Here is a 23,986-nt window from a genome sequence, read left to right as displayed (position 1 = left end):
TTGATATATATATATATGTATAAAAGAGTCAGTTCTGCTTTTACCATCTCCTGCAAACTGTCTGAAAGAATGGCATAAACAAGGATAATGCAACAGCTAAAGATTAGCAAACCAAAAGCCCACTTGTGTAGCGGTCCAGAGGATGAATCTGCCTAATGACTAATTGCAATTTAGATGATTTCTCAGAAGATGGTACTAGATTAAGCACTGAACAATTAAGAACTGTTATGAACTGGGCTCAGGCTTTTTCTTAGAAACTCATATCAAATGTCCTTCGTTGTTCAGAACATAGAGTACACAATTGCCAGTATTGCAAGGTAACTCTGGCAGAGATGGGGGATATGTAACCCTCTAGATGTTGCTGGAATATAACTCCCCTGACCTTTGTCCATGCTGTCTGAGACTGATGGGAACCGGAATCAACAACATCTGCAGGGTCTCAAGTTCCTCACTCCTGCCCTGAGGGTTATAGTTGTGAAGTATTGGTTGGGTACAGCATTGGCTGTCCTATCAGACAGAGTGAGGTGGCCACGCCAGGGAGAAAATCCTAGGAGGCATGGGTGCCAGCTCTGTGACCCCTAAGCTATCCTTCTGCCTCCAAGCACCACAGAGAATGCTGTTCCTTCACCTGTGTTGAAGTAAGATGCAGATGACAGGCTGCTGGAATGAGGAAAGGAGGCACCATTTTGTCTCTTGCCTCAGGTAGCAAAGCTAGGAAATTTACCAAGCCCTTGGTGGGACATCATGCATGGCTGTTGATGGTAGTCAGCTTTGTGGGTCATGAACTGCACAGGCCTGCGCTGTTTCTTCCAGTGATTCACAACTTGTGACCCACAAAGGTGAGCACTGCACTCCAACCATGTATATGATGTGCAATCTGTGGATCAGAAAATCTCTCAGCTTTGCTACTTGCCTGAGACTTCACAAATCAATGAATTGTCAAGTTACAGTTCAATGGATGATGCTCCAAATTTGGCTTGATGGGTAATGAGTTATATAGGCCTGAAGTAGCTTATGTTGCAGCCCACTGACATTATTGCCAGTGGCTCACCCAAATGTGCTCCAATTCCACCAGCATTGCTTTCTGCAGGACCTAGAATGATCCTGGAGGAAGGGAGGTATGAGCATGTTCAGCTTCATTCTGCAGGAGCAACATGGGCTGTTCACTTCCAGGTCTAATTTAAGATGTAATTTTCTTACCTTCTTCATAGCTTATGTTGAGTTTATCTCTCAGAGATTGCCTGTTTGAGGCTTATTAAGGTCACTTTTAGGAGTTCAGTTTAAGGTGCCTTATAGTCAAATCTATAAAATGTAGGAAGAATAATAGAATTGTTGAGTTGGACGGGACCACAGGGGTCGTCTAGTCAACGCCCCATGCAATGCATGAATCTTTTGCCCAATGTGAGGCTCAAACCCATGACTCCAAGATTAAGAGTCTCATGCTCTGTCGACTGAGCAGGAAACCATTTTCAATGCTGTGTATGCTGCTAAAACTTTCTGCCCATTACCTCCCTTACAATGACCTGTGCTGCTGTATTTTCGGAAATAATTTATATAACTCTTATTTTGGAGGTGTTTCAGAAATCTGTGATGATCAATGTTTATATACTGGTGGTTTAAGTACAGTGGTACCTCCGGTTACAGATGCTTCAGGTTACAGATGCTTCAGGTTACAGACTCCGCTAACCCAGAAATAGTACCTTGGGTTAAGAACTTTGCTTCAGGATGAGAACAGAAATCGCGTGGTGACAGCGGGAGGCCCCATTAGCTAAAGTGGTACCTCAGGTTAAGAATGGACCTCTGGAATGAATTAAGTTCTTAACCCGAGGTACCACTGTACTGGATACTGCATTTCTCATTTTGAATTTGTTGATTAATTATGCCTGATATTATCATTTTCAATGTATTTTGAAGCTTTATCTATTGATACTGATAAGGCAGGGTGTAAACGATATAAAGAAACAGGTCAGGTTCAGGCTGCTCACTTTGTGAGGAGCAAGGCCCCATTATCCTTATTAAGACCAGCTTCTGAATAAGTGTGCTTAGGATCCTTCTCGTTCCATGGAAGAAGAAGCTGATCACTTTTTGAGGTTTCAGTAACCACCAATAGAAGGAAGTGTAGGTGAATGGCTAATTAGAAACAATGGGTGGAACCTAATGTCACACTCTTCCCATTGTTCCTTCTGTGCATGCATGCATGCATTCTTGCTTGCCAGACAGAACAATGCCCCCTCTCCTCCTCAGGCATATTGTTCTGGGTGATCTCTTGACCCCCAGAGCCAATATTGGGGTGTAGCAGGAGAGGGGAGGGAAGCCCCGCTTCACAAGCAGAAGTCTTTCTGCAGGGCTGCTGCTCACAGGACTGGTTAGATGCCTCCCCACCAATGGGTTGTTCCCAACTAAGTCACACAGCGTAAACCCACTGAAACCAATGGTCATTTATTTCAGTGACTCCTTAGTTGGATACAATCCAGTGTATTTCAGATGAAAACATAGAAGAAAATGTCTCCTTGCAACAGCAGGGAGATTAGCTGCTCATAAACTTTACATTTGGAAAAATTGGAAGAAACTGTGATCTCAGCAAAACAAGCTCTGTTGCTAAGAGTTTATCATTCAGCTGATGACTGGAAGCAGATTGTTCAACATATTCCACACCTTTCAAGCAGCTTTTAATATTTTTTTTTTGTTATATACATTTCTCCTCTGTTTTTATTTTTTAACACAAACTTGTGAAATGTTCTCTTCTGTAGCTTTCCCATGGCTCATTTATTTGCCACCAGGGAAGCTTTGTTCCTGATCTAAACCAGCAGCATGAGGATAGAATTACTACAATAAACCATGCTGCACGGGCAGAAACGTTTCTGCTGGAATACTGAGTTAATGTTGAGTTGCAATACTTTTCCACCATTTTTTTTTTAGAGAAAGAGACCTGGCTTAGTGGTGGAGCAGATTCAACCCCTAGGTTCAACCTCAAGTAGAAAAGGGTCTGTTTTTGATAGCCTGGAGGCAGCTTCTTAACTCTCTGTGGCAAAAATGAGACATCTGGGATGGAAGCATGGCAAGGAACTGCAGTTTATATCACAATCCTATCCTCATTGAGAGGTGGTTCCTTCTGCCAGCAGTAATGTCATGTTACATCTGCAAAATAGGTGACATAAGTAAACACATTCCCAATGGACACCCCACCCCAGCCATGGCAGAGGACTCCAGCTAAATTAGGAGCCAATAAGGGTATAGTACCTATAGGTTTTACATGTAGGCTCTTCACCAACGAGCAACTGGAGCCTCTGACATGAAGAGCTGAGGGTGTGTGTTGTCCAAGGGAGGCTGTAAGATAATGGATTTCTGACCATCATTATTGCATTTCTGCAATCACTGTGTGTCAAACGGTGTCTTCCATGCACCAGTGTGTCACCTGCTAGCATTCTTCTGGCTGTGGAATTGCCAGGGAGCTTTTAGGGTGGCTGTTGGTTATGGTTATGTTCCTGTTCGTTTGTACTACTGTTGTGCTTTTGACTTTGCTCTTGTTTAGCATGGGATCCTGATTCCATTATGTAGGGGACTACAGGTCTGGACTGACCACCTTTCATAATGCATGGGGTGTGTGTGTGTGTGTGTGTGTGTGTGTTACAATATGTCGAAGATGACTGTATATTTTTCAAGCTAGAGCAGCTGGTAGTCTTTCAGTTAGTAGTGTTTGTTTATTAAATCACATGACTGTGGGGGCTGGTGAGCAGGATGGTTCTGCTTTTGTTTTTTTAAAAAAGTGGATTTGTTATTGAACTCCTCAAGAGATCGGCTGCTACATATGTTCAGATAAGTCGTCTCTTCGGTGAAGCTGTACCACTGAGGAGAAAAATAGCTCTATTTAAACTGAAAACCTCTATCTGGAAAATGAATATTTGGTAGTTGTGCCTGTCTGGAGACATTGCTCAGTAAATGACTAAGGGTAAGCAATCATGTCTTGGATGTGTCGGACGACAATAGCACACTTATGAGCAATTCTTGGTTCCCTTGAGAACTCAGCCGAACTTCCACCGATTTCAGTGTCTGCTCAAAGGTCACTCCCATCCCCCAACGCTGATGTTACATCACACCAGCAAGATAGTTGACAAAATCAAAAATGCAATTGCCGAAAACAAAAAGGGGACCTGGTTGGCTGTCCCCTTCCCTTCCCTTTTCCCCAGAAGCCATAGCAGAAGATAGTAATCTGATTAACTCAGGAGCCAACCCACAAGAGCCCATAAGGGAACATGGACCATCTAACCAAGAAGCCCAACATGTGGTTATATCAGCTTTTCCCAGTCTAGCACCCTCTAAACTCCAGTGGAGGCTGGTCCATCAGGGGAAATGGGGCAGTGCCCCACCAGCATCCATTTTTATTCTTCCAAGCCCTCCTGCTTTATTACTTACAGATTCCTCCCCCTTATACTCAGTTTTGCCCTTGTAAAACTCAGCAGGGAGAAAGATGGGGACAAGAGTAGAATTTGTGGCCTCCATTTCTCACTGCGTCTTGCTCAAACTGTCATCGTCTCTGCCTCTGCCTACTGCTGGCCTCTCTGCCTTACAGCCTACCAGTGCCAATGGGCATTCCCTCCCCCCTCCCCAGTGTTGGACTCTGCCCTGTTCAGGGATGATAAGAACTGTTGTCCAACAACAGCAAGCAAGACACGAAGGCAATAACCCTTTCCAGTTGTTGCTCCCCAGTAACTGGTACTCAGAGACTTAGACCGCATTCACACCACACATTGAAAGCTCTAGATAGGCTCAGGCCAATGTGTTTATTGAGGTGGCAGCCCAGCTTTGGAATCACCTTTCCAGAGAGTTCTACCTGTGTATCCCACTATTGCAGTGTAGGCACATAGAAAACAGCAGTTTTTAGTTGTCTTGTGCATTTTAAGTGTTTATGAATTTTAAGTGCTGCTCACCCATATATATTTTACCTGTTTTATTACTGCTTTGGACATTTGCAATGCTTCGGCTTAAAAAGTGCTTTTATTGCACAATTAACACATTTTATAAAATGAATCCTAGATCAGACCACCTACTGGGTAACAATATAGCCCTGATCTAGCCAGTGGGAGAGCTTGAGGCACAGGCTTCTCAATCCCACTTGAAACCAATGGGGCTTCTTTTTGACTGAGTTGTGCCCATATTGTATCATTCAGCTAGGGCTCTTGAATAAATGTAATCTCATTTTACCTGCTTCAGGTCAATTTTCCGTACAGATGGCTGAGCTTAAAAGCTCTAGCGGAGCTTGCATGAATCACAAGAAGACAATGCTAACCTCCAATTTCATGGTTGTTTATAGCACACTTATTATCAGAGCCTTTTACCATCACTGCACATGAATTTATATCTCAGAGGTCTAGAAAATTATTTTGCCTGATTAGTTTTAGGTTGGCATGTCAGAAAACATCAAGGTATAGTCCATTTGACTCTTTTTAATTTTGTTTCCAGTGCTTGAGGAGGGTATATGTGTGTGGTAGCAAGAAATCACATTCTTGAGTTGGAGGACATGTTTTTTCTGGTTTGGAAGAACCATGTTTTTGATAAAGTTTAGAGATATCCTGTCAGCTTTTGGTAGGCAGGAGGGCATGTCTTGCATGTCTTAGCAAGACTGTGAGAGTGTGCAAGATCCTGGAGATTAGATCATAGCCTCTGCGTTCCTCCCCTGGTTCTCCTGCTACTGCAGTAACCTGAACTAAGCTGTAGCTTGGCTTCACATCACTGCAAAATGTCTGCGGCCCTCACATCATACTTTCCCATTTCTGTTTCATGTGCCTCCTCTGGGACACTGAGCTTCGTTCACACTAAGGGAGTTTTTTTAGAGTCTCTGCGGAAATTTGCTTGCAGTAATGAGCTACTCTTTGTACAATGGCAAAATTCCAAGGGAAGCTTAAGCATGTGTATAACAGAGGGGAAAAACCTGTATCATGTGATGTTCACTGGAAAGCAGAATTTTGCCCAGGGCGGTTATTTGCTCTTTAGTTTTAACATAAACATTTTAAAATGACATCTGTTCTGTGTTATGTTTTCAAAGCTGAATTCTCAGTTAAACTAGTATTGCGCAATATTTTCACACCAAATATATTTCATCTATATATTTATTGATTAATTATTAAATTTACATCCCACCCTGCCTCCCAAAGGAGCTCAGGGCAGCAAGCAACAAGAGATAAAACAATTTTAAAAATCTTCAAAAATAATAATTTCAAGACAGATGCAGACTGGGAGGAAGGGTTTCAGTAGATGCTGAAAAGACAACAAAATGGCACCCATCTAAAAGTCCTACAATGTGCAGGACTAAAAGTCCTACTTTGTGCAGAACTGGCCTTCAGAAAAGATGTTATCTACAAGAGACCCTCACCTGTAGAGCACAATGAAGGCAGCCCTGTTTAGGGAAGCTTTTAATGTTTGATGTATCATAGTATTTTAATATTCTTTTGGAAGCCGCCCAGAGTGGCTGGGGAGACCCAGCCAGATGGGTGGGGTATAAATAATAAATTATTATTATTATTATTATTAATGATCAACTGAGTATATAATGAGTGAGATGATCTTTCAGCTATCCTGGTCCCAAACTCTATAGGCATGCATTCCCCAAAACCAGATACAGTACATCCATTAAAGAATTTTCAAGTGAACCTGTGCCCAAGACTAGGAGATACAGTGCAGAAGATGTTGTCAAGTACAGTGGTACCTCTGGTTATGTACTTAATTCGTTCCGGAGGTCTGTTCTTAACCTGAAACTGTTCTTAACCTGAAGCACCACTTTAGCTAATGGGGCCTCCCGCTGCTGCTGCGCTGCTGCCGCGCAATTTCTGTTCTCATCCTGAAGCAAAGTTCTTAGCCCGAGGTACTATTTCTGGGTTAGCGGAGTCTGTAACCTGAAGCGTATGTAACCCAAGGTACCACTGTATGCTAAACTAAAATCAGCCCACCTCATCTGGTAAAATAGGGTTTGTCGCCCGCCCTGGCAACCTTCATATCTGCCACATTCATGGAAGAAATGAAACATTTTCAGGCAGAAGTAGCAAGACTATTGCAAGTTGAAAAGGAGGAGGCTGGGGTGGGGGGGATGCACAGTAGCAATGCTACTTCTGGATGCATTTCTGCATTCTCCCCCACCATCCTTTTCAACTTGTAATTTTCTCTCTGTAATGTTGTGTTGGTGGAAGTGAGCAAATTGTAGAAAGCACATTTCTGTCAGAAAAGCAACACAGACAAAGGATATGCTTTTAATTTGAAATTCATGTTATGCTGGGGTTATATATTTATTTAGAACATTGTTACCCCACTTGTCCCATAGAGACTCAAGATGTACAAAAACAAATGCATTGTACTGCAAAGTAAAAGATTTCTGTTGTAAATTAAACTCTTCATAGCTTTCTCCTGATACATGACTTCTTTTCCTCAGAGAATCTGCTGCCAGCTTAATCTGGTAATGGTCAACTGCCTCAGGGTCCTTGCAGACATGGACGATTTAGCAGCACCCAATCATTCTGTTCTGCTTTAAGCTGGAAGCAGAACAGAAATTCGGATTCTAGACTTCTATCTGTATGTCACCAAGTGGGCAAATGTTGGAGGGGGAGATTTTCATTGGGACCATTGGGGGGGAGGGGTGAATGGTTAAACACTGTCTTCTCCCACCACTGCTATTATTATGATTCCCTCCCTTGCAATTTAGGAGAGAGAGAAAAAAAGGGGGGGGGGTGGTAGGTTATCAAGCTAAGCCTATTCAGAAAATGAAGGGTTAAAGTGATAGAGTTGATTCCAAGAAAGGGAAGACAGGCCATAATGAAATAAATGTTTGAGTCATCTATCCAGATCATTACTGGTCAGAATAGTAGTGCAACAAGCCATGTACACCTGGGGAAATTGCACAGTCATTCAACTTAGTTTTTAAAAAGATGCTTTTTCTGAGCGTTGGGGGAGGGGCTGAAAGGGAAAAAAATGGAGCCCCATCTCCTTCATTTCCTTAGCTAGATGAGACTTTTGCTGGCTGAAAAAGCAAGACTGGGTCAAGGCGCTACGAAGTTTGTTAGAACTTTAGCTGAAAAATGAGGAATCAGAGTGGTACCACACTGGTTTTGCCAGGAAATGGATGCACTGTTCTGATACAGGAAAAAGAGAAGCAGTTTCTTGGGGGTCTTCCTTTCTATACCACTTGGAAAGTACAAGATACCAAGAATCTGTGCAAAATGTTTCATGTAACTTATGTTAACCTTAACCACATTTCTTTAAATTGTGAAATAAACAGTCCCTTTCTTCTTAGATGCACTGGAGGAGGAAGTGCAAGTGAGCAAGAGATACACTTCCCTTTTTTATGACTCCAAAGTAAAGTTCAAAGGGAGGAATCATCCCTTTATTGGAAGCACTCACAACCGTCTGTGGAAATTTCCTGACTCATACAGCTTAGGCCTGACCTTGTGATAATGCCCGAAAGCCCACTTATTTGCACATTCCAACCATTACCATAATGTATCTTTGTTACTATCTGTATAAATGCTGCAAAAGTAGACCCATTTCTACTTGGCACATTCTCTCTAGAACTTCTATACCCCATACATATAGTAGTTGAGGTTCCTCTTGTTTCTTCCATATCCTTTGAGAAAATATGAGATGCATGTAAACAAATACGTAAAAGAATACAGTATATGCTTTGTCCAATGTCACAGTTGTCAGGGGTAATGCGTGATAGGAATGATATAATGGTTTTGATCCATCCAAGGCAATGGCTAGAGAGCAACATCAAGCCTCGCCAGTTTGCCACCACCAGGATGTAAATGAAGCTTGAAGAAGAGAAGCTGAATAGGAAAGTTGAAGTTGGAAACTGATCCTCTTTGAAGCAAACCTCACGGTGTGGAGACTTGATCTGGTTCTCCCTTACTCCCACTTCATCAATAGCCCTCGTCCTCAGTGAGGAAGGAACATGCAGCCATCACAGTTAGATGGTTTACCAGTAGGCTGCCATTTAATCTCTCCACATGTTGCCATGAAGAAAAGCAAAAGATAGAGTTAGAAAACATGGTGTTGTCATAAACAACAATTTGAGAGAAGTATTTATGCTGGGTTTGCTTCTAGAATAATCACAATAATGTGAAAACCTATTTGTTGGAGGTGTAATTTCGTCCAGATCAGCTTTCAGTTGCTATCCTCATAATTATCTCCCTGAACTTCTATCTAATTTTAAATTGTTTTTGGACCAGTTGTGGCCAGCCATCATCAACAGATTATATCATGTAATTGCTCCAAAGCCTAAATCCAAGGGCGAAGATGCTAGAAATTCTGAATGGTTGGTGTTTGGAAAACTGAAAGCTCAAATCTGTATGATCTGCTTAGGTGTAGTTTTTAACACACTGGACAAGTAGTGAGATACAACTACAAGTATTCCCACCATTTTGCTTCTTCCCTGAACTGCCAGTTGGGGTTTAGGATGGCTTTGCAAGTCTGAATCCAAAACATGCATTTAAAAGGAAGGGTTTTTATTTTGTTCCCTTTTTGAAGCAGGCTCCAGGAATTTATTTGTGTGTGAGGTTTTACTCATTACTTTTATTTTATTTTCACATATGTTTTGCTTTTGAATATATTTCTTAAATTTTATGAGGTGAAAAGCAGGTGGAGTTTATGAGGGAACGTAACTTGCTTTTCATCAAAACGCTTACAAATTAGTTTAGTCACCCTGACTGGTCTTCACGGCCATTCTTCTCATCCGCCATCTGGAAACCTGGGCATTGGTATATAACAGGGGTGGGCAACCTCCAACCCATTGCCCAAATGTGGACCACCTAGGTAATCTGTCTGGTTCTCAGGTCTTTCCCTACACCAAGACCTCCCCAGCCCAGTCTGTGCCCTCCTTGAGTGCTTTTACCTGGCTGAGAAGTGACCTTGAACAGTGATACTACCTCTTACATGCTTGGTTGAAGAGGCCTGCATATATGGGTGTAGAATCCTCTGAAGTGTGCTTGGAATGTAGCTAACTGCACAAATCCAACTGTACAAAGAATCCATTGCTCCATCCACTTTTACCCCATGCCCTAAACAGAGCTGGTATGTGGCTCACAAAAAGTTACCCTGGAAGAAATATAGCCCTTGGGATGAAAGTTTCCCTACCTCCTGACATACAAGATGTTTCAATAAGTGTCTGTTCTAGTTCAGAAACCAGAAGGGGGTCCATGTCATGCTTCCAGTACTGAATGATGGCGAGCAGAACTTCAGCATGTTCTGTTTTCTGCTTGCAGAATTTAAGCAGTTTGCAGAATTTGTTGAAAGGTTTGCTCACTGCTTGCTTCCACAGCATGCAAACCTGGGATGTACAGATGTTCCACTATATTTTGACCAACCAGGTGATCTTAATGTTCAGGGTGGTGGTGCTTTTAATGAACCTGCATTTACTTAGCTACTCTAGTCCACTTATTAGGTTCATAAATAAATATCACCAGAAAATGCTCTTTTGCACTGGCGCTCATTAGTACTTGAAGTAATGAACTTCTATTAGCAATGATCTGCAAAGAGGTTTCTCTGCTTTAGGATGCCCCCTCTTTCTACCCCCTCCTCCCCCACTAAGCATATTGGTTTTCACCAGGCATTTTGAAGGGCCCTTTTAATTTTGCGCAGATATACAAAGCCCCATTTGCTATGTAAAGGTTAATCATTCCAGAATTCTATCTCAGCTCTCCAATAAATAATACATGATAAACAAAGCTGTGTGAAGCTGAGCATGAAGGATGCTGTTGATTAGTCATTTATCTTTTAAGCAGGAGACGGGCTGTTTTCCTGCCAATTGGCATGGCGCACTCTAGGCAGTTGTCATATGAAAGTTCTGCCCCCAGGTGTGTGTAAAAGCATTAAAAAGAAAAGAAAAGATCTGTCCTAGTGTCTTGTAACTCATCTAAACACAGCCCACTAGCCGTGGGCAGGGCCAGTTCAAGACATTTTGCTGCTTGAGGTGTAAGACAAGATAGTATCAAGCACTCTCTCCCCCAGCATCAGTTTGACATATAGATGGAGACCAGGCTGGCAGCTGAATCTTACTTCAATGCTAGCAACAGGACAGCCTTGTCCTTTGCACCGGAGGGACAGCAAGCTAGCTTAGGAATAAAGGGCAGACCACATGGTGCCCCGTCCTCCAACACCTCAGCACCATTTGCTCAGGACTCTTAGATGTCAAAATGGGATATGGGTGGTGCTGTGGGTTAAACCACAGAGCCTAGGGCTTGCAGATCAGAAGGTCAGCGGTTCAAATCCCCGCGACAGGGTGAGCTCCCGTTGCTCGGTCCCTGCTCCTGCCAACCTAGCAGTTCAAAAGCACATCAAAGAGCAAGTAGATAAATAGGTACCACTCTGGCAGGAAGGTAAATGGCATTTCTGTGCACTGCTCTGGTTCTCCAGAAGCAGCTTAGTCATGCTGGCCACATGACCCGGAAGCTGTACGCCGGCTCCCTCAGCCAATAAAGCGAGACGAGCGCCGCAACCCCAGAGTCGTCCGTTACTGGACCTGGTGGTCAGGGTTCCCTTTACCTTAGATGTCAAACAAATGTTGCAGTGCAGATGCTGGTGTGCATCACATGATCAGAACTATGTGCATGTGTGATACCTGCTGCAGTGCATGGCCTGGGCTGGGCTAGCTGCTTCTCTGTCTTTGCTTGGTTAGCCTTTCCCAGCAGCATAGTCTGTGAAGCACTGGGAGAAGAGAGCTAGCCAGCCTAGTCAGCAATGAGCAAACATTTCCTTCATTCCTGGGCAGGGCTGCCAGCAGATAGGTAGAAGAGGTTGGATTTTGGTGGGCCCAAGCCTAGCAGAGCTCCCAGATTCTTAGGCTTTTTGTTTTTATTTTTAAAGGAAGTTAATTGGGCATTTCTGAAGCAAGTGAGAGGACAAAACACAAACACAGCTGTAATGCTTTAGCACTAGGCAGGCAGCACCATTGCTAAGGACACTTAATCACTGTTGCCAAGCAATTAGAGGAAGGGATGTTGACCACTCTCACCTGGAACTTGGGAATGGCCTCTCCCAGAGCAAAGGGAAAAAGCAGAAGCTGAATGGGGGGCAGATAATGGGGTAAGTTTGTTAAAGCACTTTACTCATGTCCAGATTGTTTTATTTGCTCTACAAGTGTGTTGCCTTTACAGAATGGTCTGCTTTCCTTGGAAGTTACTCCCTTGAAATAAATGTGCATTCCTTCCTACTGAGAAAAAATGGTGATATTGCAGACCCCCACTTTGATTTCCTATGCCCTCCCCCCAACCACTACTACTCTGCTTGTCATCACTGGGTGTCATTGATTAATATACAGTAAACATCTTTAGCATGCATTAGGGACAGGGGAGAAATTTGACCTGGATCTCATTTAAAGGTGACCCTACCCAATTCATTTTCCGAAACAATATGCAAACCAAAATGCACTTCTCCAAATGTTGCAGTGCAGTTCTCCAGCCAAGTAATGTGTACAAAAATGCATATACTATATGTAAAGTGTAGATAAAAAATGCATGTATTGGTGAAAATAACACAAAAATACATATTAGGGAAGTTGTTTTGCAAAAATTGCACATTTTTTTGTATGTGGGTAGGCAAAATTGCATGCAAAAATTATGGATATTATGAAAAAAATTCACAATAATGCTAATTTATGCTAGGACTTTAAAAATTCTCAAACTGAAATCGACAGATTCATCCTTCCCTAGTGTGCATGTGAGAATGCAGAGCACATACTAAACATTTCCTATGCATAACACTTTCTGTTTCATGTATATTGATGCCATTCATTGCTTTCCACCCAGACCTTCCTAGTGGTGCCTTGTCTGCTGGTTCCCCTACTTCTAAAAATAACTGTTTCTCCCCTAACTGTGACCTGTGCTGGTGAGTCACTTGAATTCTTGGTGGGCAAAATTTGGCCTGCAGTTATTAACTGAAAAACCTTAGTATGAAAGTATTCCTCCATTTGCCTTAGCATTGAAGGAAAGTGGTGCAGAATATTTTATTGTGGATCAGGGATGACCTTCTAGGTTCTGCTAGACCACTGCTCCCATCACCCCTGACTATTGGCCATGTTTGTTGGGGCTGATGGGAATTGGAGTCCACAACGTCTGGAGCACCATGGCTTCCCCATCCCCATTGTAGAGGATGGAGCAGAGTAGGGCTGAATAATGCAGGATCGTTTGCTCTGAAAGAGCAATTGCATAAGTTAATGTAATCCAGTTTGCAAGCTGAAAGGTATTTTCTATAGCTGTACAGTACATACACTGAGTTCTGCTACAATTACAAAAATAACCTGTCAGGAAGAACAGTGGGGCATAGTTACAGCTGAGTAAAGGTTCATAATGTACTCATAACATCCTCTCACTCTGTGGTTGTGGTTTGGTGTGCTCGCACATGCTCTTTTTTGTGTCAATATCTCATTATTTCCACAGTGGTTGATTTTGCTGCTGTATACCAAACGTACATTACACTGTTTTGTTATTCTGCTCATTTGACCAAAATGTTGTTAGTGGTTGCTGAGAGAGGATTTTCTTCTTCTTTGTGATTGATTTGATAAAGTAATGATAATTCTAATAATTTCCTGAGGCTTTTAACAATGCTGTGCTCTATTTTAGTGTTTGTCTTATTGGCATTTAGGAATCATTCATAATCTGAAGCAATACTGGATTAAAACTGTGCAATCTGTTTTGGAATACAGTTGTTGCATCTAGAACTTCGTGACTAGCCTGATGGATAAATAAGTCAACTTTGGTTTCCCAGAGGTTTTTTTCTCTCTCCCTCCTTCCAGTGTTAAGTTCAGTATTTCACATTTCTGCATCAGTTTGTGATTTTCTCTCTCTTAAATTCCTCATAAAGGTTCGTCAGCATTTTAGCACATATCTCTTCTAATACAGGTGACTCACAACTTATTTTACTGACACAACCACAGCTTTGTGCACATGTGTATGTGGGAGGACAAATTAAAAAAATGGAGAGTGGGGGAAACCCAATTTCCATTTATTTACTTCCCCCACAAAACTGTGCAAAGCTGCAATTGCAAAACTCTATAAGCATTTTTTAAAATATTATCTTAGGAATATTTATTACAATGATGGAGGAACCTCAGGCCCACAGGACAAAGACAGTCCATCAGGTCTCTTTATCCAGCCCTTGGGACTTTCCCCAGGCTACACCCTTCTGCTTAGGATGGCTAGCTCAGTTGGTAGAGCATGGGACTCTTAATCTCATGGCTGTGGGTTTGAGTCCCACACTGGGTGCAAGATTCCTGCATTGCAGTGGCTGGACTTAGATGATCCTCGTGGTTCCTTCCAATTATGATTCTATGACCTTTCACTGCCTCTTTGACTTTTGTGTGGCTGGAATGTAGCCTACTGCACAAAGGAAAGAGTTTTCATCCATTGCTCTGCCTGCTCTTGCTTCTAGCCACACCAATTTTTGCCTCTGCCCTTCCCACTACTGGCCTGAAGCCTCTGGAAAGTTACCCATGAGCGAAAACAGGCTTTGGGCTGAAAAACATTTTCCACTTCCATTTCCGATTAATTGCAAGATACAAGAGTTTTAACACACCTTAGCACTGTGCATACAAATGTATGTTTCCCTGCCTGTAGGTTCACTGGCCAGGAATTTTGCCTGACACTTTAAAGCAATGCAGTTTTTCCATAGGAGACATTGAGGATAATTTAAATGGAACTGAATGGGTGTGTCTAACTGGGAAAGGCAATTGTGACATGCATTTGCATGTATAGTGTCTGAACTCTTCCATTGTCCATTTGAAGCATAGAAGTTCTAGGCAACTCCTTGCTTAGGCGTTGTCTTAGCTCTGAGCCAGCAAGGTGGGATTGAATTAAAAAACAGTACCATAGTTACTGTTAAATTATCAGAAGTTCCTGTGTCTGGTGGGCTTGTTGTTGTTTAAATTAAGAAGCTGCTGTGTTGTACACCTGCTGTTTTTCCTCAGCCTCATCACTTGTGAAATCACAATTCCTCTTTTGTTTGGTGTTAACCGTTTTCAAGCAACCTAAAAGCATTTTTAAGAACACAAGAAGAGCCCTGCTGGTTTAGCCAAAGATCCAACATCACCAGTATCCTATTTCCAGAAGTGATGCCCATTTAGATATTGATAGGAAGTCTACAATTGGAGCCCATGGGATTTATTTTTTACATTCTGTACCGTCTCAAAAATCCAAACAAAAACTATTTCAGACTTCACAGTTAATTGCCATCATTATGTTTTAATTTGATGAACATATTGATACATTGGGTTATCATGCTGTTCATTGTTTCTAAGTTTTACTCTTTTCTTAAATGTAACCTCTGGAAGTTTGCATTGCCAGAATCAATCATTATTTATTGGAACACTTCAATGGCCATTGGCTGAAAGCAGTAGAAGCTGATGGACAGAGGAGGCAATATGCTTTCTCCAGCACTGGGTATCCAGGTGAATAAAAGCAGGCTCTGGTCAGGGAAGGTGCCATTTAGCTATCCTAATGAGGGATGGAGTGACCTGTCAATTACAGTTCTCATTTTTCCTGTCTTAAATTTGCAGTGATGTTCAAATTTTATTTTTTTTAAAAATTTCATCAAAATTCTTCAGCATTTAGTGTGAATTTCTCTTAATAAACATATTTTTGTATGCAGTTTTGACTCATACACATTTCTGAAGCAATTTCTCCTAATATACATTTTCTGTGTTCTATTCAACAATATGTTCCCTTTGATGCACACTCCTACCTAATATATGCATTCTTGTAAACACTGATTGGTTGGAGAACTGCATTGCAAAATTTGGATAAGAGCAAATTTTGAAGGAAGGCTGTGTTTTGGTTTCCATATTGTTTCAGAAAGTGCAAATTTGATAAACTGGGCTTTAAATGCAAACTGAATCAAATTGGATTCAAGTTACAAGAAAGAAGATTTTGACTAAAGACAAGGAAGAACTCTCTGACAGTAAGAGCTGTTCGACAGTGGGATGGATTCCCTCAGGAGGTTGTGGGCCTCCTTCATTGGAGGTTTTTAAGCAGTGGTTGGGTGGTTGTCTGTCAGGGATGCTTTAGTTGAGATTCCTGCATTGCAGGGGTTGGACTAGATAGCCCCCAGGGTCCCTTCCAACTCTACAATTCTATTATTCTCCGTCCCTTATCCTAGCTAATAGTTCTGACTGATAGACCTGTCCTATTTGTCCTTTCAATGATAGGATGTTTTTAAAGAGGAGGAAGATGGACATGCAAAATAGAAAATCAAGACTGAGTTCCACATTGAAGACGTACTTTAGCAGGTGAGTCCCAGTTCTTAAGAGATTAAAAGAACTGTTCTACATAACCCCTAAGAATGCTGTGCCAATTGTTCAAAACAGGCCAGTAGGTTTTTACACATGATGGGAATGGTAGTCCCCTAAGATAGCTTGAATGTCTTCTAGCCTGGTATAATACTTCCCTTCATTTTCTTAATTATGGCTGCCTTTACTGGGAGATGCTGTTGTCTGGACAGACCCATAGTGACTCCATGGAGTGCCTGTCCTATTTACAGGAAAGTGTTCACGACCCACCAAAACAACCTCTGTCAAATGTTTCCCACACATTTCCTTTTTGTGCATCATTACAGCTCTGTTGACAGGCGATATATCCCTTTGTGGAGTGTTTGAAACAAAGAGTATTCCTGTGTTGCATCACACTGATATATACAATGTGGTAGTGTGTATATAGCCTTGTTTTATTTATAGAGGTTTTTCTGACCTAGAACTGTGAGCCTTGAAAGGTACGGTAACTCATTCTGGCAGATAACCGCTACACCACATGAGAAGTAAGCAGAACGTAGGAGTGTCTCAATAGGAAGAAGTAGAAAATGTGAAACAAGTGACCTTTATATATTTGGAAGGGAGAGTGTCTCAGGCTTGAGATGCAGGTTATGGCTATCTATGAATCAGAGTGCTGGTATTGTGCATCCAAGAAAATTCAGTTTCTGTGTAAAGAAAGATGGGTACGTTGTGAAAATATTATATTCATTCCAGTTTTGTGTGATGCATGAGGTGTTTAGGCTTTCAAAAACAGCCAAATAGAGAGAGAGCGTTAGTAAAACATGTTTGTGACTATTGAAACTGAATACTGCACTCAAGAAGATGTATGTTAAAGGTTTTTATATGGCTTCCATTTTACCAGAAGGGCTCTGGAACAAACCGATTTTGACATTTTCTATTTCTGCATCTGCACTAGTTCTATCATAATGATACCAAATTCTCCACCAAGAAAGTCCTGTGTTCTGAGCAAGCTGAAGTTACTGCGGTTTTATAATTTGCTGGAAGTTGCCCAGTCAGGTGGGTGACAAATAGCTAGATAGGTAGATAGCTAGATAGATGCTGCTGTTAGGAACATGGGGGACTGACTTATACTGAATCAAGCCACTGGTCCATCTAGCTCAGTATGATGGACACTGGCTGGCAGCATGTCTCTAGGTTTTCAGACAAGAAACATTCCCAGCCCTATTTGTAGATGCTGGTGATGCTGGAGGGATACAAACTGTCTGCTCTACCATTGAGCTATTGCCCTTCTCCCTATTCCTCCCCATTACACAGAAGGAGGAGGAAAGAGGAAGCACATGGAACTTTACCCCAAGAATTCTGGGAACTGTAGTTCATTAAGTGTCATGGGAATTGTAGGTTTGTGAGGAGTAAATTCTTTGTGGTGGAGGGATGTGCTTTAAATATATGGTGTGTGTACAGAACATAGTTCAGTTAAAGCAGGATATGCTATTAGAGGCCTGAATGTAGCATTAAGGAATCTCCCTGTTAATATGGAATTTTTCGTTTCTCTTCAGCAGTCTCTAATGCACTGACTCTTCGCACAAAGAAACTATGCTGGATGGTGTAATCAAATGACTTTCAGTTGCTGGGAAAAATCTAGGCTCTGAAACAGAATCCATCTTATTGAAAATTGATGCTTGGATTTATTGATATCAGCAAATCTTGCCCTTCTGGCATCTGGGCTAAAAGGCTAATGTCTTGGAAGCTGAGGTGGAAAAATTTCCAGAATGGGACTAGAAACCACTCTAGGAAATAACTGCAGGCCCCCAGAGCACGGAAAGGATAATGGTTTTGGCTTTCCCTCTCAAAAAATGTAAATATGCAAGTTGAGGGCTCAAGTTGCTGGAGTTTGTGTCCAGAACTCAATTGCATGCTTTTCCTATGGTTATGTAAAACCACAGCATACCCAAAGCCTTGTCTATTCCTTTCACCCTTCCTATATCAGAGCCAAACAAGTGTGAGCACAGCAGACTCATATATTAGCTTGTCCCATCTTGACAAAAAGCACCAGCATTTGATCAAACATGTTAGGAGTCTTGGGAGTTGAAAGAGTAGAAACTAAAGAAACAGGATTGTCAGATCTAATCTATCAATTTACCAGCATTTTATAATCAGGACATGGACTGACTGTAAGTTGGACCATAATTTTATTTCATGAGTGGGCAAGTAAACAGTAATTCTGCACTCCAATTATCTTTGATGATATGTTTACGCATACATTTTGGGGTCAATTATTCCCTCTCCCCCTCCCCCTTCCACATGTCTATGAATGGACCTAAGGACTAAATATTTGCAAGACCACAAACAGAGGTGTTTTCTTTTCGTATTAACTCTTTTATTTCTCAACATATGAAGTATGGATGAGATATGGGTGTACAAGGGAGTTAACATCATGGTGAAAACCATCAAATTCAGCAAGCTGAAGGTTAAAAGCTTTCCCTGGTCATTTTTGGCACCTAGGTTGGCTACTTGATCAGGTGTGTTTCGAGCTAAAAGTGAATATGGTATTAAGGAAACTAAAATACCATCTTAGCTTTCAAAATAAGACACCAAGAGTAGAATGCACATTTAACTCAAGAAAATGAACCAAAAAAGTTATTAAACATTTCAAAATAAAATATTATTATTAAAGGAAGTAAAATGTAGAATACACATTTAAAACAGCACAATTAACAAGAGAATAAAATGTTAACTTAAACATAGAACTTATCTGCTGCTTTTGCTGTCAATGGTGGTTCAGGGCGACTGTCGGCTGTGGGAGCTTGGTTTCAATGGCTCTGATCTGCACAAAGTGACTTTCTGGTGGCAGAGCATGGAGAGGGGCTTGGGGACTCTTAGTGTGGGTAGAAATTCAACTGCATTGGTGGTGGTTGCTCCCCTTTGGACTTGGTGGAGACAGGGCAGCAAACTGTACTGGAGCCAGAGGTCAGAATAGGTGGAGCCATCACTTTTTCTCCTGGTCCCACTCCTCTGTCTTTTATCAGCAGCCCTTGTGGAGGCCATGTTGCTTCTGCTTCAGCAATACTTTTTATTCTATATGTTTGGGGTGGATGAAGCTACTTCAGACTGCAGTGGTAGGGGCCCTGTTGAGATGGTCTTTCTTTGGAGGCTTACAGCATCTGATGGATTCCTGAATGCTCTGGGGCACTTTCTGGCTGGCACTGCTGGCACTGCTGTTGAGTCTCTTGTCACATGGCAGAATGTTGAGATATGTAGAGCCATCAACACGATTGCTCCTGAGTGCTCTCGCCTTCTCTGCTGGAGCATGTAGGGCAACTTGGCACTCCAGTATGTCAGCCAAGTTTTGCTTCTTCAAAGCGTGTCAAACTCCCAGCAGAATAATGTTCTCTGAAGTGGTTCAGCCAAAGCTCTCAGGTGCTCAGGTATTTGCTGTGGATGTCAGCAGATGTTAACACAAGGAAGGGCTTAGTCTTCAGACTGCAAGAAGTTTTTTTCTGGGGGGGGGGGGAGGATTGGAGGAAAGTACCACCGTGATCACAGCTTTCCTTCCCACTCTACACGGGAAAGGGCAGTGACTGAGAGGGATGATACTTTGTTGTTGTTGTTGTTCATTTGAGTGTGTTGGGTTGTTGAAGCGCTCCAGTTTGCCTATTGGGGACCATAAACAATCAATACATTTCATCTTGTGGGCAATAAGAGGTCTTACCTTTAAAACTCTAAAATTCCATTATATCCATGTATCCTTATGAAATTAGGCCTGTGATGAACTATGGTAGGAGGTCTGTTGGCTCAAGTAGCTCACCTAGTGTTAGGAATGTCTTCCTCTAGTCAGGGGCATATGAAGCGGGGGGTGGAGGGGGCAGGCCACCCTGGGTGCCACTTGAGGGGGTTGACAAGATGGCTCCTGCCTCCCCCCAGCTGTAGAGCAGCTGAGGGCGCGCGCAGTCCATATGTGCAGCATCCTGTACGGTCGCCACACATGCGCAGTCTGTACGGGCTGCCACTTGCATGGCGACTGTACAGACTGCCGCACATGCGCAATTGGTACGGTATGCCGCTCGCACGACAGCCCATATGGACGCCGCGCAAGTGGCAGCCTATACAGACTGCACATGTGGACATTCCGTACAGAGTGCGCACGTGCGGGATGCTGCACATGTGCAGTCCGTACGGGCTGCCCCGCCTCTGGTGCCGGAGAGGGTTTCTCCGCCACTGGCTCCAGTGAGAGCCAGTGTGGTGTACTGGTTAAGAGCGGTGGACTCGTAATTTGGTGAACCGGATTCAATTCCCCACTCCTCCACATGCAGCTGCTGGGTGACCTTGGGCTAGTCACACTTCTCTGAAGTCTCTCAGCCCCACTCACCTCACAGAGTGTTTGTTGTGGGGGAGGAAGGGAAAAGGAGATTGTTAGCCCCTTTGAGACTCCTTAGGGTAGTGATAACGCAGGATATCAAATCCAAACTTTCCTCCTTTTCCAAGCAGCTTCTAATGCTATGAAAGCAGCCCCAAGCACTTTAGGACAGTGGTTCCTCCCGTCCATGTAATAAACACTTTCTCCAGAGGAAAAGCATAAAAGGGGGATGAAATTATGTGGGCAACAAACACTTCTTAAAACTTAATCTACAAGTTTTTCATATGCAAATACCCTGGGTATTGTAAAGCCTTATTCCAGAGCTATCACGTTTTCTATTTGTTCCTATAGATGAGGGTTGCTGCATAATTCATAGAATCTCTTTGGCAATGATGCTCTTGAGGTATGTAATTGGTTTCAGAACAACGAAACAACTCCTCCAAGAAACGGTGCCAAGATGTATTTCAGGAACTACCCTTTAGTTCTTTATCTTTTCAAAATGGCTTTCTTTTCATATAACACTGTCTTTTTAATAGAGGGTATAGTATACTTTCTCAATAACAATATTCTCACAAAGTACTTTTCATAGCAGCACCAAAATTATGTTTCCACATAGTTTTCCTGAGCTGCAACCCTTTACTCACACACTAATTAAATGGTATTGACTTACGAGTAAAGGTGCCCAGGATTCACTGATAGTGATCAGTGAATTTGTCCCTTACCAGTGTGATACGGATTTGCAGCATAGTGAAACCAGCATGGTGAATTCTCAGATTACTGAATGCAGAATGATCATCCTCTGAGAGGTCAGCTGGGGGGAAAAACATTTGCTTAAATTTGTATGAGAAGGTTAAATAGGGTAAATATTTAGTGCTATGATCAAGACCCATTATTATTACTATTATTTATTATTATTATTTTCTATACCACTCTTCATCCAAAGATCCCAGGGTGGTTCACAATAGTAAAATGCAAAATGAGAATACAAAATACATAATAACACAAAAACAAACCAATAACCTCCCCCCTCTAAAAAGCCATAGAATTTTAATCAGCTAAATGCCTGGTTAAAGAGAAATGTTTTAGCCTGACGTCTAAAGAAATGTAATGGAGTTTCCAGGTAAACCTCCTTGGGGAGAGCATTCCACAAACAGGGAGCCACTGGGGAAAAGGCTCATTCTTGTGTTGCCACCTTCTGGTGCCCTCTAAGGCCAGGGTTTCCAGATTGTGGTGTAGGGACCCACGTTTCATTCCAGTGGTCCATGACATGTCTGTGCAGAACACACAATTTGAATTCTGTAGGATTTGGTGGAATTCCGATTGTAACCCAATGAGATACAACATAAGGAATAAAAGAAGCAATAAAAATATACAGAGAAAGAACAGGTTGTGCAAAGGGAAATACTGGGGCTACAGAAATCTGTTGCGCAACCAGTCATGAGAACCATGTTGGCTTCCTGTGCCTTCTCTTGCGCAAGCCACCCCACTAACGCAAGTCATTCTGCAATCAGTACACTGCTAAGGGATTTAAACTTAGTGCTATGTTGAATTCTTCCCTGTGTTTCATGGTTGAATTTATTATTGCAATTTACTTTTTGGAGAAGCTACTTATACATCAATAAACAGATCTATGACTAGACATAAATAGTGCGCTCATAATTTATTTCCACAGCTTCTACAAGCCATCAGGGCCCATAAAGAACTGCAGATTTAAACCAGATGGGACCATCCACCTCTCTCCTCCTTCCTGCTCTAATCTGAGTAGCACTGTCCTTGCATGGTACAACTGGGGATAAGTTGTCATCTTTTGCCGGCGTCAATACACTGATGCCTCATCACGAGACCTGCCTGCTGCCTCTGCACGGCAATTCATTGGTTTTCACCATAAAGTTGTAGTGGAGAAATAAGCTTTCTGAAAAGGCTTTGTGATTATATATATATATATATATATATATATATATATATCACACCAGCTGATTCTCTTTTCAATAAACACATCATTTTTACCTCTACATAGACAGCTTGGTGGGCGTTGTTTTCTTTATTCTGGTGGTGTTATCAAGCACTGGTGTATGCAGCAGTGCTGATAAGGAAAGAGAAATGTCACCCATGAGACCGTCAGGGATTATTGTTATTCACAATTGTATAATGAGACAGCCGATCACCTAGAACGGGAAAGTATTCTATTGTTCTGGCTGGGCAGTTGCTATTATTTCTCTACCAGGACACTGGCGCGGCGGATGCATCTGGCTTTGTGTGCGACAGATTGAAATTTCATTGTTCAAAGAAGTTCGACAGTGCTGACCAGGGGAGGTCTCTTGATGTAATTTCTTTGAGGAGCCAACTGAAAGGAGCAAAGATGTAGGGATAAATGGAATGAATGAGCTCAAAGATTTGGAGGTTCCCCCCTTTTCTTTTTACAGAACACTGAGGCAGAAGATAGAATAAAAAGTCAGGTGTTTAGAGCGCAATTCTTTCACGAGCCATAAGTATTGTGTAGCAAAATGCACCTTGAATTTTCGAGGTCCATTTTTTACCTTTATCTGAGGAACGTTTAATAAGGCCTCATCTCAGTGATTCTCCACCTACCCCTGCATTCATGAGAGGAAACTGAGTGCGGACACAGTTCTTGTTCTTTGTGCTCCAAATCCTACTCTAATGGAGGGGAGTTATTGTTGATTTGGTGCTGCTCATGCTGGATGTGTTTTGTGTTGGCCACACAACATCATCATTGATATGCCAGCCCATCCATTTGACTTGGATTCTCCTTTAACACAGAAAATCCAGTAAGTAAGCTGTGATACATCTCTAGCCACCATGGACATGAAAGATCACTATTTTCCACTGGGTGGTTTGTCATGTGTATGGTGAGGTTTCAGTTGATTCTCTTTATCACAGGGTTGGGGAAGCCATCTGGCCCACAGGCCTAAATAGGTCTGTCAAGGGTCCCAATTTTGGCAGTGATGCCTTTCGAAGCCATATTAACCTCCCATATACCTGTCGTGTGTGGCCTCAGATACGTGACAGGTAAGGACATCTTTCCAAAGGGAGAACTGTGATATTAAAGTGATTCTTTGCAAACATCAATTGCTGACAGTGTTGATCACAAACAAGAGGTTCCCAGAAACCTCCTTCATCCCACGTATATATAGTAGCATTGCCAAATATCCTGAACTGGAACTCAGTAGTGATGATGATGATGATGATAAAAAATAATGATAATTATCATAACATGTCACTTCAAATAAAAATATTTAAGTGCAGATGATGCGTGTAGGCATAAAATCTAAATAATTTTATTCATCCTTAAATCACAAAAACTAGCTGAAAAATTTATCTTTCAAATGCTATATCACGACCAATAGTTACAGATTAAATAAATAAACAAATAAATA

The 23,986-nt window shown here is 42.0% G+C and overlaps 1 protein-coding gene across 4 annotated transcripts in view; it reads left to right on the top strand.

The window, feature by feature from the left end:
• LOC310658703 (uncharacterized protein) overlaps positions 1–23,986 on the top strand; it is a 265,403-nt gene that overhangs the window by 42,173 nt on the left and 199,244 nt on the right. For 3 of the 4 annotated variants that reach the window (XR_014502420.1, XM_083401015.1, XM_083401014.1), the window contains exon 2: positions 16,178–16,258. Coding sequence is in view for 3 of the 4 variants with exons in the window: in XM_083401015.1 (XP_083257141.1) it covers positions 16,178–16,258 (81 nt within the window). In the remaining variant the exon portion in view is untranslated. Of the gene's footprint in view, positions 1–11,735; positions 12,064–16,177; positions 16,259–23,986 lie in introns of those variants that run through there. The other variant, XM_083401013.1, reaches the window with a different exon arrangement.

Source organism: Podarcis tiliguerta (genome assembly GCF_965153285.1).
Source record: "Podarcis tiliguerta genome assembly, chromosome: 10".
Taxonomy (NCBI): domain Eukaryota; kingdom Metazoa; phylum Chordata; class Lepidosauria; order Squamata; family Lacertidae; genus Podarcis; species Podarcis tiliguerta.
Note: the sequence above shows the minus strand (reverse complement) of the source record. Positions and strands in the feature narration are given on the sequence as shown.